Raw genomic sequence first — 16,378 nt, forward strand, 5'->3', positions numbered from 1 at the left:
GAAAATCAATATACCACATTTCATTGATTTTTTTTTTATACCACATTTCATTGATTTTGAGACATTTTAGTATCTATGAAAGTAGAATGAATGCTATTTATGGTTGTTTCTGTCATAGTTTAATTGGCAGTATTTTTCCCTTTCTTTAGTTGTACCTGGAATAAGAATGTGTCTTTTAATTGATGGAATCTTAGGCTTGATAGAATGAGGTAGTTATTTCTTCCCTTATTTTTGAAGATGTCTTGACTTTTAGTTTGTTGTTTCTTCCTTGCCCACAAGATGGTGATGATGAGCAGTCTATCACGGATGAGACTGTTGTGTGAATTTTTTAAAAAAATAAACTATTTTTTAGAGCAGTTTTAGATTCAGAGCAAAATTGAGCAACAGATCTGGAGATTTCCCGTTTTACACCCCCCCTCCGCACCAGCACATGCATAGCCTTCCCTGTTAGAAGCATCCTCCACTAGGGGTGCCTGGGTGGCTCAGTCAGCTAAGCGTCTGACTGTGGCTCAGGTCATGATCTCACGGTTCGATGGTTTGAGCCCCATGTCGGGCTCTGTGCTGACAGCTAGCTCAGAGCCTGGAACCTGTTTTGGATTCTGTGTCTCCCTCTCTCTCTGACCTTCCCCTGCCCACGCTGCCTGCCTGCCTGCCTGCCCCTCTCTCTCTCTCAGAAATAAATAAAACATTAAAAATATTTGAAAAAAAAGAAGTGTCTTCCACTAGAATGTTCATTTGTTACAATTGATGAAGCACAGAGCCTGATGTAGGGCTTGAACCCACAGACCACAGATGGTGACCTGAGCTGAAGTCGAATGTTTAACCGACTGAGTCACCCAGGTGCCCCTCTGAGTCTGTGTTTTACATTAGGATTCACTGTCGGTGTACATTCTGTAGATTTGAACAAATGTATAACGACGTGTATTCACCATGAATAGTATTGTACAGAGTATTTTTACCACCCTGAAAATCCTCTGTATTATGCCAGTTCATCCCTGTCTCCCTAATCCCTGAAAACTACTCATCTTTTTTATAGTCCCCATAGTTTGCCTCTTCTAGAATGTCATATAATTGAATCATACAGTATGTAGCCTTTCAGGGTGGCTTCTTTTACTTAGTTGCATTTAAATTGCTTTCATGTTTTTTCTTTGTATGGTAGCTCATTTCTTATTAATGCTGGATAATATTTCATTGTCTGGATATAAACAGTTTATCCATTCACCTGCCTAAAGACTTCTTGGCTGGTATAAACATCGTGTGTAGGTTTTTGGGTGAATATCAAGGAGTACAATTGAAGAATTATATTGTAAGAGTATGTTGAGCTTTGAGAAATTGCCAAAATGTATTCCAAAGTGGCTGCACTGTGTTGCATTCTCCCTGGCGATTAACCAGAGTTCCTGTTGTTCTTCCTCCTGACCAGCATTTAGTGTTGTCAGTGTTCTAGATTTCAGCTGTTCTAATACATATGTAGTAATACCTACCTGCTTTAAGTTGCATTTCTGTGGTGACGTTGATACGATCTGGAACAGCTTTTCATATACTTCTTTGCTGTCTATAGATCTTGTTTGGTGAGGTGTCTGTAAAGTTTCTTGATGTATTTTTTAAATGGGGTTGTTTGTCTTTTGTTGAATTATATGAGTTCTTTATATATTTTGGATAGCAGTCCTTTATCAGATCTATCTTTTGCAAATACTTCCTCCCAATATGAGTATGAGTCTGTGGCTCATTCTTTTGATGGTGACATTTGTAGAGCAGAAATTTGTATCTTTAATAAAGTCCAGTTTGATTTTTTTTTTCATGGATTGTGCCTTTAGGGTTGTATCTAGAAAATCATTGCCAGACCCAAGATATCTAGGTTTTCTCCCATGTTCTCCCTTAGGAATTTTATGCTTTTGTTGTTTACATTTAGGTATGTGATCCGTTTTGAGTTAATTTTTCTGAAAAGTATACGGTCTGTATTTATTCATTGTATGTATTCATGTTTTTTGCATGTGGATATTTAGCTGTTCCAGCATCATTCCTTGCAAAGATTATCTTTGTTCTCTTGTATGATCTTACTTGACTTATAATAGGATTACATTCTGATAAACCCATCATAAGTTGAAAACTGAAAATACATTTAATACACCTACCGAATGTTATAGCTTAGCCTAGCCTACCTTAGATGTGTTCAGAACACCTATATTAGCCTACAGTTGGGCAAAATCATCTAACACAAAGTCTATAATAAAAGTGTTGAAAATCTCAGTGTAACTTGTTGAATACTGTCCTGAAAGTGAAAACCAGACTGGTTCTGTGTATTGGTTGTTTCCTTGCAGTCGAGTGCCTGACTGGGAGCTGGGCCTCACTGCTGCTGCCCAGCATCACAAGAGATTGTACTACATATTGTTAGCCCAGGAAAAGACTAAAATTCAAAATTTGAAGTCTGTTTTTTAACAAATGTGTATTGCTTTCACACCTCTGTAAAATAAAAGTAGTAAGTTGAACCATTGTAAGTCAGGGACCATCTATATTATGGCCCTGTAGCCCTTGACTATATTAATGGACTTCGTTCTGTTATTCTCTGTTTTCACTAGGACCATGCTATCTTGATTAACTAAAGCTTCATAGTAAGTTGGGCAGTGTCAGTCCTCCAGCTTTGTTCTTCGTTATTATTTTGGCTATTCTGGGTCTTTTGTCTCTCCATATAGACTATAGAATCTGTCAGTATCCATAGAATAAGTTGCCGAGGTTTTAATTGGATTTAATTGTGTCGGTAGATCAAGTTGGGAAGAACAGACATTTTGAAACTATTTAGTCTTCATATCTGTGATTGTGGAGTGTCTCTGTTTCATTTTGGGAAGAATGATAATGTAAATGGTATTGTGTTTTCAATATTTTGTTGTTATTGTGATTGCTGTTTTTCACTGCTTTAGGATATGAAAGCTTCCTCTAGAATGCATTCATACTTCCTCCTGTTGGGGGCCCTAGGGATTCATGGAGTCTGGCATCCCCCCTCCTTTTTTTTAAATTAGCATCTATTTTAAAGAAAGGGAGGGTTTTTCTGACTCCATCGTATGGTTCTTGCCCCATTTGTTTCTTGACATTTTGCTTTGTATATACGGTTACTGATATGAAAGAAGGTAATACTTGATAAGTATTGTTTAAAAGATAATTTTTTATATTTTTTAATTTACATCCAAGTTAGATAGCATATAGTGCGACAATGATTTCAGAAGTAGATTCCTTAATGCTCCTTACCCATTTAGCCCATCCCCCTCCCAGAGCCCCTCCTGTTTGTTCTCTGTATTTAAGAGTCTCTTATGTTTTGACCCCTCCCTGTTTTTATATTATTTGTGTTTCCTTTCCCTTATGTTCATCTGTTTTGTATCTTAAAGTCCTCATATGATTGAAGTCATATGATATTTGCCTTTCTCTGACTAATTTCGCTTAGCACAATGCCCTCTAGTTCCAACCATGTAGTTGGAAATGGCAAGATTTCATTCTTTTTGATTGCCAAGTAATACTCCATTGTGTGTGTGTGTGTGTGTGTACACCATCTTCTTTATCCATTCATCCATCAATGGACATTTGGGCTCTTTCCATACTTTGATTATTATTGATAGTGCTGCTATAAATATTGGGGTGCATTGGGGTGCATGTGCCCCTTTGAAACAGCACACCTGCATCCTTTGGATAAATACCTAGTAGTGCAATTGCTGGGTTGTAGGGTAGTTCTATTTTTATTTTTTTAAGGAATCTCCATCCACTATTTTCCTTAGTGGCTGCACCCGTTTGCATTCTCATCAACAGTGCAAAAGAGATCCTCTTTCTCTGCATCCTCACCAACATCTGTTGTTGCTTGAGTTCTTAATGTTAGCCATTCTGACAGGTGTGAAGTGGTATCTCATTGTGGTTTTGATTTGTGTTTCTCTAATGATGAGTGACGTTGAGCATTTTTTCATGTGTCAGTTGGCTATCTGGATGTCTTCTTTAGAGAAGTGTCTATTCATATCTTTTGACCGTTTCTTCACTGGATTATTTGTTTTTGGGTGTTGAGTTTAATAAGTTCTTTATAGATTTTAGATAGTAACCATTTATCTGATGTGTTATTTGCAAATATATTCTCCCATTCCACCAGTTGCTTTTTAGTTTTACTGATTGTTTCCTTCGCTATGCAGAAGCTTTTTATATTGATGAGATCCCAATAGTTCATTTTTGCTTTTGTTTCCCTTGCCTCTGGAGATGCGTTGAGTAAGAAGTTGCTGCGGCCGAGGTCAAAGAGGTTGTTGGCCTGCTTTCTCCTCTAGGATTTTGATGGCTTCATGTCTTATGTTTAGGTGTTTCATCCATTTTTAATTTATTTTTGTGTATGGTATAAGAAAATGATCCAGGTTCATTTTTCTGCATGTCTCTGTCCATTTTTCCCAGCACCACTTGCTGAAGAGACTGTCTTTATTCCACTGGATATTCTTTCCTGCTTTATTAAAGATTAGTTGGGTCCATTTCGGGGTTTTCTATTCTATTCCATTGATCTGAGTGTTTTTGTGCCAGTACTGTACTGTTTTGATGATTACAGCTTTATAATACAGCTTGAAGTCTAGGATTGTGATGCCTCCAGCTTTGATTTCTTTTTTAAGACTTCTTTAGCTATCCAGGGTCTTTTCTGTTTCCATACAAATTTTAGGATTGTTCATTCTAGCTCTGTGAAGATTGCTGGTGTTATTTTGATAGGGATTGTATTGAATACGTAGATTGCTTTGGGTAGTATTGACATTTTAATAATATTTGTTCTTCCTATCTGGAAGCATGGAATATTTTTTCCTTTTTTGTGTGTGTCTTCAGTTTTTTTCATAAGCTTTCTATAGTTTTCGGTGTATAGATTTTTCACCTCTTTGGGTTTTGGTGCAGTTGTAAATGGGATCAATTCCTTGATTTCTCTCTCTCTTTTTTTTAAACTTTCTTTTAATGCTTTTTATTTAGTTCTGAGAGAGAGAGACAGCACGAGCAGGAGAGGGTCAGTGAGAGAGGGAGATACAAAATCCGAAGACAGGTTCCAGGCTCTGAGTTAGCTGTCAGCACAGAGCCCAACACAGGGCCCAAACCCACAAACTGTGAGATCATGACCTGAGCCGAAGTCGGACGCTTAACCGACTGAGCTACCCAGGCACCCCAATTCCTTGATTTTTCTATCTGTTGTTTCATTATTGGTATATAGGAATACAACTGATTTCTGTGCATTGATTTTATATCCTGCAACTTTGCTGAATTCATGGATCAGTTCTAGTAGTTTTTTGGTGGAATCTTTTGGGTTTTCCATATAGAGTATTATGTCATCTGTGGAGAGTGAAAGTTTGACTTCCTCCTGGCTGATTTGGATGCCTTTTATTTCTTTGTGTTGTCTGATTGCTGAGGCTAAGACTTCCAATACTCTATTGAATAACAGTAATAACAGTGGCAAGAGTGGACATCCCTGTCTTGTCCCTGACCTTAGAGGGAAAGCTCTCAATTTTTCCCCATTGAGGATGATATTAGTGGTGGGTCTTTCATATATGGCTTTTATGATCTCGAGGTATGATCCTTCTGTCCCTACTTTCTTGAGGGTGTTTATCAAGAAAGGATGCTGTATTTTGTCAAATGCTTTCTCTGCATCTATTGAGAGAATCATGTGGTTCTTGTCCTTTGTTTTATTGATGTGCTGTATCACATTGATTGTTTTGCAGATATTGAACCAGCCCTGAAGCCCAGGTATAAATCCCACTTGGGGTCATGGTGAATAATTATTTTCATGTATTGTTGGATCCAGTTGGCTAGTATTTTGTCGACCATTTTTGCATCCATGTTCATTAGGGAAATTGGTCTGGAGTTCTCCTTTTTAGTGGGGTCTTTGTCTGGTTTTGGAATCAAAGTAATCTGGCTTCAGGGAAAGAGGTTGGAAGTTTTCCTTCTATTTCTTTTCTTTCTTTCTTTCTTTTTTTTTTTTTTGGAACGGCATCAAGAGAATAGTTGTTAACACTTGTTTAAATATTTGGTAGAATTCCCCTGGAAACCATCTGGTCCTGGACTCTTGTTTTTTGGGAGATTTTGGACTACTAATTCTATTTCTTTACTGGTTATGGGTCTGTTCAAATTTTCTATTACTTTCTGTTTCAATTTTGGTAGTTTATATTTTTCTAGGAATTTGTCCATTTCTTCCAGAATGCCCATTTTATTGGCATATAATTGCTCACAGTATTCTCTTATTATTATTTGTATTTCTGCTGTGTTGGTTGTGATCTTTCCTCTTTCAGTCTTGATTTTATTTATTTGGGTCCTTTCCTTTTTCTTTTTCATCAGGCTGGCTAGGGGTTTATCAGTTTTGTTAATTCTTTCAAAGAACCAGCTTCTGGTTTCATTGATCTGTTCTATTTTATTTTTGGGTTTTGATAGCATTGATTTCCGCTCTAATCTTTATTATTTCCTGTCTTCTGCTGGCTTGGAGTTTTATTTGCTGTTCTTTTTACAGCTCTTTGAAGTGTAAGTTTAGGTTGTGTATCTGAGACTTTCTTCCTTTAGAAAGGCCTGGATTGCTATATACGTCTGTCCGTCTTATGACCGCCTTTGCTGTGTCCCAGAGGTTTTGGGCTGCGGTGTTATCATTTTCATTGGCTTCCATGTACTTTTTAATTTCCTCTTTAACTTCTTGGTTAGCCCATTCATTCTTTAGTAGGATGTCCTTTAGTCTCCAAGTATTTGTTACCTTTCCACATTTTTTCTTGTGGTTGATTTCAAGTTTCATAATGTTGTGGTCTGAAAATATACACAGTATGATCTCAATCTTTTTGTACTTGTTGAGGGATGATTTGTGTCCCAGTATGATCTATTCTGGAGAACATTCCATGTGCACTGGAGAAAAATATATATTCCCTGCTTTAGGATGAACTGTTCTGAATATATCTGTTAAGTCCATCTGGTTCAGTGTGTCATTCAAAGCTATTGTTTCCTTGTTGATTTTCTGTGTAGATGATCTATCCATTGCTATAAGTGGGGTGTAGAAGTCCCCTACTATTACGGTATTATTATCAATGAGTTTCTTTATGTTTGTGATAATTGATTTATATATTTGGGTGCCCTCATGTTTGGAACATAAATGTTTACAATTGTTAGGTCTTCTTGGTGAATAGACCCCTTAATTATGATATAATGCCCTTCTTCATCTCTTGTTACAGTCTTTATTTTAAAGTCTAGATTGTCTGATATAAGTATGGCTACTCTGCCTTTCTTTTGGTACCATTAGCATGATAGATGGTTGTCCATCCCCTTACTTTCAATCTGAAGGTGTCTTTAAGTCTAAAATGGGTCTCTTGCAAACAGCATATAGATGGATCTTGTTTTCTTATCCATTTTGTTACCCTGTGTGTTTGGAACATTTAGACCATTGACATTTAGAGTGAGTACTGAAAGATATGAATTCATTGCCATTTTGTTGCCTGTAGAGTTGGAGTTTCTGGGGTGTTTTCTGGTCATTTCTAGTCTTTGTTGCTTTTGGTCTTCCCCCCCACCCCATCTTTTCTCCCTTTAGAGAGTTCCCTTAAAATTTCTTGCAGGGCTGCTTTAGTGGTCATGAACTCCTTTCATTTTTGTTTGTCTGGGAAACTTGTATCTCTCCTTCTATTTTGAATTTTTTTTTAAATGTTTTTATTTATTTCTGAGAGAGAGAGACAATGTGAGCAGGGAGGGTCAGAGAAAGAGTGAGACACCGAATCCGAAATAGGCTCCAGGCTATGAGCTGGCAGTCAGCACAGAGCCCGATGCGGGACTCGAACCCACAAACCGTGAGATCATGACCTGAGCCGAAGTCAGATGCTTAACTGACTGAGCCACCCAGGGGCCCCTCTCCTTCTCTTTTGAATGACAGCTTTGATGGATAAAGAATTCTTGGCTGCATATTTTTCTAATTCAGTCCGTTGAATATATTCAGGCACTCCTTTCTGGCCTGCCATGTTTCTGTGTATATGTCTGCTGCGAACCTGATCTGTCTTCCTTTGTAGATTAAGGACTTTTTTCCCGTTGCTGCTTTCATGATTCTTTCCTTGCCTGAGTATTTTGTGAATTTGATTCTGATATGCCTTGTTGATGGTTTGTTTTTGTTGAGTTTAATGGGAGTCCTCTGTGCTTCCTGGATTTTGATGTCTGTGTCTTTCCCTAGGTTAGGAAAGTTTACTGCTATGATTTGCTCACATAAACCTACTCCTTTTTCTCTCTCCATCTTCTGAGACCCCTATGATTCTGATGTAATTCCTTTTTAATAAGTCACTGAGTTGTCTAATTCTTAAATCATGCTCTTTTGCCTTAGTCTTCCTCCTTTTTTCTGCTTCATTGTTCTCCATAAGTTGTCCTCTGTATTGCTGATTCACTTCTCTCCTTCATCCTTCTTTACCACCATGGCATCCATTTGAGATTGCAGCGCAGTTATAGCATTTTTTATTTCATCCTGACTAGCTTTTACTTCTTTTATCTCCACAGAAAGGGATTCTAATCTTTTTCAACCCCAGCTAGTATTCTTATTATCGTGATTCTATTTTCTGGTTCAGACCTCTTGCTCTTATCTGTGTTGATTAAATCCCTGGCTGTTATTTCTTCCTTTTGGGGTGAATTCCTTTTGTCATTTTGAATGAAGAAAATGTATTAATAACATTTGAAAGAGTAAAAAATTAAAAACAACACAGAAATACCAAAGGATGCTAGATCCTAGGTCTGTTTTGGTCTGGTTGTTTAAAGGAGCTTGGCAAATTAGAGAAAAAAGGCAAGATAAGAAAAGAAGCAAAAAACAGACAAAAAAATAGAAAACATTTGAAATTTTGAAAAAATGGACACAATAAAATAGAATAAATGATGAAATGATGGAAGTAAAATAGAATTTTAAAAAGTTACAAAAAAGTAAAAGGTAAAATAGAAAAAAATTAAAAATCTTTTTAATAAAAATGGAAAATAAAAATAATTTTTTTCTGTATTCAAGAATAAGAAAAAAAAATTGAATAGGTGGTACAGTGAACACACTGAAATATGCTTGAAATTATATTGGTTTCCCCTAGAAGTCAAGCTGTGAAGCACGTTATAGTCTGTAAACTAAGCAGATAAAGACATGCAGTGGTCCTCAAGAGAGGGCAGTTGGCCCAGTTGGGCAGGGCTTAGTGTAATGGCTCCGTTCTCCACTAGGTGTTGGCTTAGGTTACTGGGGTGGATTGCTGTGGCATGTGTAAGCGTGTATGCGCATGCACAGGAGGGGTGAAAATGGCGTCACCCAGCTACCCAGTCTCTAGTATCAGAGCTCTGTGCTCTTCCCCATGGGCAGTCAAGCACCCCTCCTGTGTTTCTGGCTTCTGCCTTTATGCTGTCCATGACCAAGCTGTCAGGCGGCACCTCCCTCCAGAGTTTTATCTAGGATAGGACTGTGTTTCCCAACCCCTCGCTTCCGAGGGACTGCAACTTTGACGGTTCTGACCCTCTGGGGGAGGGTCTTATGGAGCAGTGGCCAGGTGCCTGCCCACCCCCGGGAATGTTTACCAGACCATGCTGCTGCCAATGACCAGAGACTGTGACTGGGTGCCAGCCTCCCCCAGAAAAAGTTCACACAGTCATGTAGCAGCAGAGTTTCAAGGATTATGATAGATCACAACACACCTCTGGCACCAGGCTTCCTCCTTTACATCCTTGTTCCAACACCAGCAAATGTGGTTGGTTGTTCTCTGGGGTCTGCTGGGACCTTTGCCTGTGGGGAGGCCACATGTCCACCCATTATGGGAGCCACTTATACCTGTGTGGCCTGAGAATCCCTTGGACCTCACTCCCTGCTCCTGGGGATTCACCCTTCCCACCAAGAGGACTACCAGGTATGGAGCTGTGGCATTTCCAACTCTGCATTCTTCCTGTTCATAGAGTCTTAATGGAATTTAAGCCCTCTCCTTTCTCCTTTCTTCCTTTTTTATTAAGTCCCTTGCATACTCTTTTCTCTCCATCCGCTTTTGCAGGGGTGCAGGGTGCTTTCCCCTAGTCTCTTCCTGTCTCTATCCTCTCTCCACAAGCAAAAACAGCTCCCTGCCCTCTGCAGCTTCTCTCTCCCCCAGTTCACCTCTCCGTGCTGTACCTGACATGTTCTGTGGTTCAGGTTGTGCACACTGTTGTGTTAATCCTCAAATGAGTTTTCAAGGTGTGCAAGATGGTTTAGTGTTGATCTGGCTGCATTTCAGGGACAAGACCCGCAAGAAAAAACCTTCTATCCTGTTCCACCATCTTGGCTTCTCCCTCAGGGATCTCCCCTTTTCTGCTTGATAATCTTCACCATGAAAGAATGTAAATTCATACCCATGCTATCCGTGCAGCACAGGAGGCCTGATCTTTCAATTCCTCCTGGATTATTTTCCCACACCAGCCTCCACTATACTGCTTTTAAGTTCTAGGCTTTGTACAAGGTGTTCAGTTCCAGCTCTCCAACTGCATGTTTGCCATTGCTCGTTTCCAGCTATACCCAAGTATTCAAACACTGATCCCTACAGTCTGTTATCTGCTATTTTTCCTGGACTGTTTCACTTAAGCTTTGATACATCTTTATTTCTAGCACATGAGGATCCTCACTGTTGCTGCCTTAGGTTGGGTCCTGCCTGGTCACTGTGCTTGTAGTTGGATCACCCTCTTAGATATATCTGTCTTCATTAAGCACCAATATTCTTTGTAACAGAAAAGCATAAACTCTGTAGCTCAATGTCTTTCCCTGGTTTTCTCCCTCCCCCTTTCCTACCTTGAGTTCTCTAGGCCATACTGTTCCACTCCTTTGTGCTCTGCACACACACTACTTTCCAGATTGTGTCTCAATTTTGTGTCTGGCTAAAATTCAGCTCAGCTATAAATGTTTCTTATATATATATATAATTATATATGACATTATAATTAATAATTATATTAATATATGGATTGAGAGAGCACACAGCGGAGATCAGAGAGAGAATCCTAAGCAGGCTTCACGCTGTCAGTGTGTAAACCATCACGGGGCTTGATCTCACAAGTTGTGAGATCGTGACCGGAGCCAAGATCAAGAGTCTGATGCTTAGCTGACTGAGCCACCCAGGCACCCATCCAGGCACTGACCTTTTTAGATCCGTCATTGATACATAATAATACTTGGTAGTCGTTTGTTTTTTGTTTTTTGTTTTTTTTGCATTTTTATAAAACTCTATGAAAAATAGTATTTCAAGCTGTACAGTCACCAGAAGTACACAGTTACCAAAAATGCACACTCTTGATGTCTCCTCAGCAATCCTTTGTTAAGAATTTGTGTGATGTGATTACATGTGTGCACATCTGCACGTGAGTCTGCTGTGTGTTATTCATTAGGATTGAGCTAGATGAGATTAAGGATAGAACTTTTCAGTATACTGCTGCACTGTTACATGCTCACATGCTGCTTTTTCTTTCTTCCTCTCCAGGGCTGTTGTGTTTGTTGTAGATAGTGCCGCCTTCCAGCGAGAGGTGAAAGATGTGGCAGAGTTTCTCTATCAAGTCCTCATTGACAGTATGAGTCTGAAGAACACACCATCGTTCTTAATTGCCTGCAATAAGCAAGGTGCCGTCATGTTTTCCCGCAATCAGAATTGAGTTTTTTCTGGGATTGCTACTAAGTGTTAATACAGTTCCCTATGATTGTTATTATTGAGAAAGAGCCGATTGTAATGAACTATGAAGAATTTTAAATCTCAGAATTGTTTATACACCTGCATTTTCATTAGTTTTACCATACAAAGGAGGGACTATGATCAGTTTTTCTTTGATACGGTGTTTTGCATATTTTTAAATTATAAATCATTTTACTTTATTTACCAAGTTATTTTGTCAGATTGACAGTATGTCATCTCACACACAGTTGTGGATGGCCAAGGGGGAGTCTCTCCTTTCAAACAAGTTTACCTTCCAGCACATTTCATCAAGAGGAGTTTGCAGAAGTTGTTTTTCTTTAACCTCATAGCCATTAAAAACTTTTCATCACACCCAGTAAAACTAGGCTTCAGTTTTATTACCTCTAAAATAAGATAAACTAGTTGATTTTATGGTCTTCTTTCAAATTAAAATTCTGATTCTATGAAGAGCCCATTGCATTTCTCAGAAGTAATTAGATAGTAATAACCCTATCAATGCCTAATCAGGAATCGGTCTTAGGATCATTATCTGACCTCTATTTTTTCTCTTCAATATTAGGAGAGACAGTAATATTTATTTGGCTTCTGCTGTGCACCAAACCAGGGTTTATCTCTTACCAAAGTGCAGTTGACTAACATACCATCTTAGTATCAGCTGGAAATGTGCTTAGTTTAGTTCACTTTTATATGATAGGTAGGGTATTTCTGTTAGAGTGAAGGCTCTTGTTACAATCAAAAAGCTGATAGGTTTTCTTTATGTAACACTGGCCAGACTTCTATATATATGTTTATTTAAAAGATCTGTAAGATGTAGGAAAAAACTTTCTAGTTTCTAGTCAATTTTAGGGTCACAAACTTAATACATTTATAAGCATTATTACAGGAAAACCCATGCACGCAAATACAAAGCTTACTTTGATCGTGGAGCTACTAATGGTAAAAAACTGTTTTTTGTTTTTTGTTTTTTTAATGGGGGGGAGAAACTTACTGGTTTAAATAGGAATTTTCCATATGTGCAAGTTTTTGGGAAAAGACCTTTCTGGTCTAAACTATAACAGTGTCTTTATTTCTATACAGACATTACAATGGCAAAATCTGCAAAGTTAATTCAACAGCAGCTTGAGAAAGAACTGTAAGTATGAATAAATCATAGTGGTTAATGTATATCTTAACACCTAGGAGATACAAATATACTGCTAAAGGCTCTGCTTGTGTATGATTGTCATAGTCTGATGAATAGTGTGAAATATATTTGTTAAATAATTGACAAAAGAATTAATGGAATTTTAAAAAGCATCAATGGGATGTTCATGGATACTTTAAAAATTCATGGATAGAAGATCTCAGGTTTTCTGAGACTGTAAGCTCAATTTATTTTCCCATTGTTTCTAGTTCCATTTATAGTAGATCTGAAAGGTTTTAGAAACTACAGATTTTGAAAGCCATGGAAATTTTTGTTGTCAGAATAAGAAAGGAACACTTTGGAAGAATTTGAAAATCTATGATAGTATATTTTCTAGCTTATTTCATTGTTTTCAAGCTACATGGCACTACTATTTAGCTTAATTTTAATGTTTAAACATTGATAAATTGAGCTATAACCTTTTGAATTTTAAGGAATCTAGCATGTCTGTACTCTGCCAGTTTGTAAGAGCTGGCTAACAGCTTGCTTACCCAGGAGATAATATCAGCCTTACAATGAAGCAAGTTATGTTTTCTTACTGCTGTTGTGTAAGGATTTTTTTTTTCTTTCAAATGTTTCTTTATTTATTTTGAGAGAGAGAGAGCTCTGGAGGGGCAGAGAGAGAATCCCATGCAGGCTCTGCGCCGTCAGTGCAGAGCCCAATGCAGGGCTTGATCCCATGGTTCGTGAGATCATGACCTGAGCTGAGATTAAGAGTTGGACACCCAACCGACACCCAACCAACCGAGTCACCCAGCCACCTCAGGACTTTTTTTGTTTATTAAAGAAAAGAACCTGATGAGAAAAAATTGCATAATTTCAACTTTGAACACATTTTTTTTCTCCCTAGGATTTACTTATTATTCATTTATTCACTTAACAAGAACCTGTAGTTCATCTCGTATTTGGCAGACCCTGCATTTAGGATGTGGCTATAGGGGAAAATACGATCCTCTCTACTCAGGAGTTTATGGTTAACACATTCCTGCTCAGGGTGTGCAAACAAGCAATACTTATACATTTATGTGTGTATGTATGTATTTTATTATTTTTTTTAGTTTTACATTTTTAAAGGACAGGCAAAAAAATAAGAAAAGTAGAAAAATATGTGACAGAGACTAAATGTCACCCACTAGCCCAAAACATTTAATTTATGGTTCTTTACAGAAAAATTTTACCAGGTCTAGTGTGCCATTTTCTATGGTTTCTTCCTTTTTTTCCTTTTAATTGAAAATGATATATTTAATTCCATATGCTTTAAATGTTTTAATATATAACGAGTGAAGTTGACTCTTCAATCAGATTTATCAAAGACATCATGCCTTCAAGTTGAATATAAAGAGATTTTTAAACCCCTTAATGGAGGCGTAAATGATACTTAGAAAGCTGTGCATATTTAATATATACAGCCCTGTGGATTTGGGGATAAATATCCACTTTTGACACCATCACCACCATTGAGGCCATTAAAATATCCATTACTTCCGAAAGTTTCCTCCTGCTCCCTTAATTATTTGTGTGTGTGAGAGAGGTTCTACTTGAGAATACTTATGATACCCTAGTGGCAGATTTTAAGTGTACAAGGCAATATCGTTAACAGTATCGTAGATACTATGCTGTATAGTAGATCTCTAGCACATCCTTATTTGTGTAACTGAAACTTTAGAGCCTTTGACTGTTAGCTCCCCATTTCTCACTCCCTCCACCCCTGGTAACCACCATTCTCCTTAGCTTGTTTGTGTTTGTTTTATTTTATTTATTTAAAAAAATTTTTTTTTAATGTTCATTTATTTTTGAGAGAGAGACACACACAGAGTGAGCAGCGGAGGGGCAGAGAGAGAGGGAGACAGAATCTGGAGCAGGCTCCAGGCTCTGAGCTGTCAGCACAGAGCCCGACGTAGGGCTTGAACTCACAAACTGTGAGATCATGACCTGAGCCGATGCTTAACCGACTGAGCCACCCAGGCGCCCTGTGTTTGTGTTTGTTTTAGATTCCATGTATAAATGTGATCGTACAATATTTGTCTTACTGTGTCTGTGTCTGTTATTTCACTTAGCATAATGTCTTCTAGGTTCATCCATGTTGTGGTAAATAGTAGGATTTCCTCATTTTTCAGGGCTAGAGAATATTCCACACTATCTATATTCCACATTTTCTTTATCCATTCATCCTTTGTTTCTTCTATTTCTGTGAAAATTTCCATTGGAATGTTGATAGGGATTGCATTGAATCTATAGATGGCTTTGCGTAGTATGAACATTTTAACAGTATTTAATTATTCCAATTCAGGAACAAGGAACATCTTTTCCTTTATTCATGTCTTCAATTTCTTTCATGAATGGCTTATAGTTTTTAGTGTATAGATCTTTCACCTACTTCATTACATTTGTGCCTAAGTATTTTATTTTGATACATTGTAAATAGGATTGTTAATTCTTAATTTCTCTGATAGTTTGTTAGTGCATAGAAATATAACTGATTTTTGTATATCAGTTTTGTATCCTACAACTTTACTGAATTTGTTTAGTAGCTCTGCTTTTTTGATGGTTTCTTTAGGGATTTGTAAGATTAAGACTTTATAAGATTAAGTCATCTGTGAACAGGGATAATTTTACTTCTTTTCTGATTTGCATGCTTTTTATTTCTTTCTTTGCCTAATTGCTCTCTCTAGGACTTCCAGTGCTACGCTGAATAGAAGCGGTGAGAGTCAGGAAAAGCCAAAGATTAAAAGCATCCTTGGCTTTCCCTGATCTTAGAGGAAAAGCTTTGAGCTTTTCACCATTGAGTATGATATTTTCTGTCATATATGGCCCTTATTATTTTGAGCTACATTCCTTCTGTGCCTATTTTGTTGAGTTTTGATCATGAAAGGATGTTGACTTTTGTCAAATGATTTTTCTGTATCTTTTGAGATGATTATATGATTTTATCCTTCATCCCGTTAACATGTATCACCTTTATAGATATGTTGAGCTTTTCATGAGTAAATCCCATTTGATCATAGTGTACAATCCATTTAATGTATGTACTGTTGAATTTGGTTTTCCAGTATTCTGTTGAGAAATTTGCATCTATGTTCATTAGGGATGTTGGCTATGGTCTTCTTGTAGTGGCCTTGTTTTGCTTTGATACCAGGGTAATGCTGGCCTTGTAAAATGAGTTTGGAAGTGTTACCTCCTCTTTAATTAGGAAGTTTGAGAAGAACTGGTGTTGATTTCTTCTTTAAATGTTTGGTAGGGGGCACTTGGGTGACTCGGCCGTTTTAGCATCCAACTTTGGCTCAGGTCATGATCTCAGTTTTTGAGTTCAAGCCCCACTCCGGGCTCTGCACTGTCTCTCCCTCTCCCTCTGTACCTTGTGGAATTCTTTCTCTTTCCATTCCTTCCTCACTTGGGTTCTGTGTCTCAAAAACAAAATTTTTTTTTTTCTTTAGAAGAAAAGTTTGGTAGAATTCACCAGTGATACTGTCCAGTTCTGGGCTTTTCCTTATGGCTTTTAATTACTGATGCAATCAGTCTCCTTACTCATTATTGGTCTGTTCAGATT

The 16,378-nt window shown here is 37.7% G+C and overlaps 1 protein-coding gene across 1 annotated transcript in view; it reads left to right on the top strand.

The window, feature by feature from the left end:
* LOC144221784 (serotransferrin-like) overlaps window positions 1-16,378 on the top strand; it is a 60,017-nt gene that overhangs the window by 37,142 nt on the left and 6,497 nt on the right. Inside the window, 2 exon segments of the mRNA XM_077752311.1 lie at window positions 11,442-11,578; window positions 12,726-12,780. Of these exon segments, the coding sequence (XP_077608437.1) occupies window positions 11,442-11,578; window positions 12,726-12,780 (192 nt within the window).

This window comes from Crocuta crocuta, unplaced genomic scaffold (genome assembly GCF_008692635.1).
Source record: "Crocuta crocuta isolate KB4526 unplaced genomic scaffold, BGI_CrCroc_1.0 scaffold580, whole genome shotgun sequence".
Taxonomy (NCBI): Eukaryota; Metazoa; Chordata; class Mammalia; order Carnivora; family Hyaenidae; genus Crocuta; species Crocuta crocuta.